Source organism: Vicia villosa, linkage group LG2, assembly GCF_029867415.1.
Source record: "Vicia villosa cultivar HV-30 ecotype Madison, WI linkage group LG2, Vvil1.0, whole genome shotgun sequence".
Classification (NCBI taxonomy): Eukaryota; Viridiplantae; Streptophyta; class Magnoliopsida; order Fabales; family Fabaceae; genus Vicia; species Vicia villosa.
The window spans coordinates 27,698,576-27,701,825 of NC_081181.1; the positions used below are offsets into that span (position 1 = coordinate 27,698,576).

At 35.8% G+C, this 3,250-nt stretch overlaps 2 protein-coding genes across 2 annotated transcripts in view; both read left to right on the forward strand.

Annotated features, from left to right (window-relative positions):
• Positions 1-782: 782 nt before the first annotated feature.
• LOC131649769 (uncharacterized) lies at positions 783-2,607 on the forward strand. The gene has a single exon (XM_058919526.1). It carries the CDS (start codon positions 1,352-1,354, stop codon positions 2,462-2,464), a length of 1,113 nt encoding a protein of 370 aa, XP_058775509.1. The 5' UTR covers positions 783-1,351; the 3' UTR covers positions 2,465-2,607.
• Positions 2,608-2,762: 155 nt separating this feature from the next.
• LOC131649768 (uncharacterized) overlaps positions 2,763-3,250 on the forward strand; it is a 2,784-nt gene continuing 2,296 nt past the window's right edge. Inside the window, exon 1 of the mRNA XM_058919525.1 lies at positions 2,763-3,250. This exon is cut by the window's right edge and continues 659 nt beyond it. The gene's annotated coding sequence lies outside the window, so the exon portion shown is untranslated.

A 3,250-nucleotide genomic window follows, 5' to 3' on the forward strand; every position in this document is an offset into this window, starting at 1 on the left:
CCCACGAGACTTCTGCTATACTAGGAATTTAAAGCAAATTGATACTATTAATAGGCCACTATCTCTTGGTCTTTCAACTACAAGAGACTTTGTTTTTCAACTAACTTATTAATAAAAACCCACTTAACATAACATTAAAGTTTATTCAACATATGTACCGGTCAAAAGCACTTTAAGCTTCTATTTGACTTTTTTTGTTCTCTTATGCTCTTGTATTAGAGTATTGTGAGATGTAGTTAAATGTTTGTTTTGGAGGGTGTGAGTGTACTAGGGGACATGAGGTATTTAAGGATATATTATGTCCTGTAACAATTTTCATATAGTGTTATTCTCTGGTTGTCTATTGATTGCGGTCGTAGTTTTTTCTCCAATTTTAGAGTTTCCACTTATTTTCCCATTACAATAGAGAGGATCCATTCCATGTTTTGCTTCTCCAAACAAGTTAGGTACTAGATCTTTATTACCAAAAAGAAAAATGAAAGATTTCATTAGAAGATCAGATATACATAAAAAAATAGCAGTCCGCTCCATCAAAGAAATCCCACTATTTATGGAACTTGTACTAGATGAAGAAAACAATCGAGGGAAAAGTTATTCGGTGTTAATAGACACTATTTATAAATTTTGTATTTAAGTAACACTTCCCAACAAATAATTTGTAACAAAAGTTGATAAAGTTAGTTTATATGCAACAATAAGAATATAAAATGATTAACAACAATAAAAAAGGAACATAAGGGCATGATGAAGTAGAATACTAAAGGTAGAGCTAGTGATGTTATATTGAAAGTGAGAGAGATATGTCGGTAAGACACGTGGTTATGCGGCACAAGTAAAGGGACATAGACTACTACATGTCTATGTCTTGGTTTCAAGTATTGATGCTAAAAAGAGAGTGGACAAATGAGTATGCGTGCTTTCTCAACCCACTAATTCATCAAAGGAGGTAATGTTGTTGACAGTTCATTCAAAAATTGATGGTTTTTTTTCTCTACTTTGGCATGGTAGGTATATGTGATGTGCACATTCTTAGTACTTACTATCATCAACATATATGCATGCCATTCTATTCATTCTAATGAATAGACTCACTAAAGAGTTTACTCTCTTCCCTACACAATAATGCCTGCAGGAGCTAGTTAGTTATAGTTACTACTGCTTTATTTCTTTTACTGCAAACAAAACGTAAAGGAAACGCCTCTATACTCTCCTTTATTCATATATTCAACTTTTTATTACTCATACATAGAGTCTGCTTCTTCAAGCTAAGTAAGTAATATTCGGTTCCTTCTTTCACACCACTCTTTTTTTTTTCACTTTACTTTTGAAAAACTGCATCTAGAGTGAGGCCATGATGGACAGAAACAAAGGTGTTGAAGCTTATACCAATCACATGGATTGTTACTACTCTACTTCTGATTTTCTTCCATGTAAGAAACATCCTTCTTCTTCTAGTTCTGGTGTTGGTGGTGGTATTTGTGCTTACTGTCTTAAGGAGCGTTTGGTGAAGCTTGTGTGTTCGGATTGCGGGGAGCAACGGCTTTCATCTTGTTCTTGTTCTGATGAGATCAGTTCTAATAGAAACTCGTGTTCTGTTGAGGTGGGAAGTGTTGGCAGGGTTTCGTTTCTTATTGAGAATGAGAAGAATCAGACGAATTTAATTCAGCATTTGAGTTCTAAGGGCAAGATGAATGAGAAAGAAGAAGAGGTTGTGGTGCTGAGAAGAAGCAGCAGTAGTTGTGTTGATATAAAAAGGCATGGTTTTTGGAGAATCGGGAAACTGTTTAGGAAGAACAAGAAGAAGGATTATGGAGCAACGAGTGTTGTTGGGTTTGATGACAACAAGAGTGAGATGTGGATGGTGGATCATCATCATCATGGGGGTGTGTCAAGGTCAAGATCTCTGTGTAGTTTCAGGGGTGGTGCTATATTTGGATCTGAAGATGGTGGTGATTCGGTTTTATCAGGTGCTAGAAGTTCTATTTCTGCAGCTAGAAGTTCTGGTGTGAATGGTGGTTTGATGTTGGAATCTGGTAGGAGAAGTGGTTACAGTGAAGCAGAGCCAAGAAGAAGTGATTTCTTTTATGAGTATGAGAATGGTAGAAAGAGTGGAGTAATGGAAGTTGATGGAAGCTATATAAACAGACGCGTTTTTTCGCTTAGAGAGAGTGATTTCAAAGGCATGGATGAATCTAGTTTTATTGACTTGAAGCTTGATTATTCATCAGAATCTAAGCAGCATGATTTCAACAACGCAAAGATGGCTGATAATAGTAGTAATAATAATGCACTTTCAGGCTCAGGTTTTGGAAGCATAAATGTTGGAGATGGAGGTTCATCTTGTAGAATCACTGTGAATGACAGAGGAATGAAAAGTGGGAGAAGAAAAAGCATCAAGGGTTGGAGATGGATTTTCAAATATCATTCAAGGAAAAGAGATCAGGACCTTATGTTCAAAACCTGACCAAGAAAAGCATCTTCCTATGTAGCTTCATTAGAGTGATAGTTTTAGTTTTTGGTTTGAATTGTCTGTAGTAGTTGCTCATTAGACATATTATCTTTCTTTGTCTACTAATGTTATTTTCAGTATATCACATTTCTTGGAAACTCCCTTGTCAAAATTGAGGCTTTACTTGTTGCTATCTACCCATATGAAAGAAAGTGCCAGGAAACTGAGATGGGGTATTCTCTTTTGACTCTTCCATATGTTTGAACTGTAATTTTTCCTTTGCAAGAGTTTTTCCCCAGTCTGTGTTTATAAGTGAGGGCAATTCTCGTCCTATAAACCGATTTTATAGAGTTGAGTTAGGTCTAACTCATACATTCTAAGATGGTATTAGAGTCCACACCATTTAGTTCTACGCTCCAGATATTCAATTTTGGACGTGAAAGGAAGTGTTAAGAGTCTCACATCGAACAATATATGACATGAACATAGGAACGATTCTCAATCTACAAATCAGTTTTATAGGGTTGAGTTAGGTCCAACTGAATAAAAATAGTTACATGGAAGAACAACACATGTTTATTGGGAATTATGAGTGTAGAGTTGTCCACAAGAATCATCATTAGAAAAGTGGACTATTTTAGACAACAACCATATCATGATTTGTTAAAGTAAAAATGCTGAACTACTTGAACCCCATCTACAAAACATCCCAACATTTTTTGTTTTTTCTTTTGCATGCCTGGTCCAATCTCATCAACATGACAGCTCAGCAGCCTACACTAATCCCAAAATCTCCCCCTC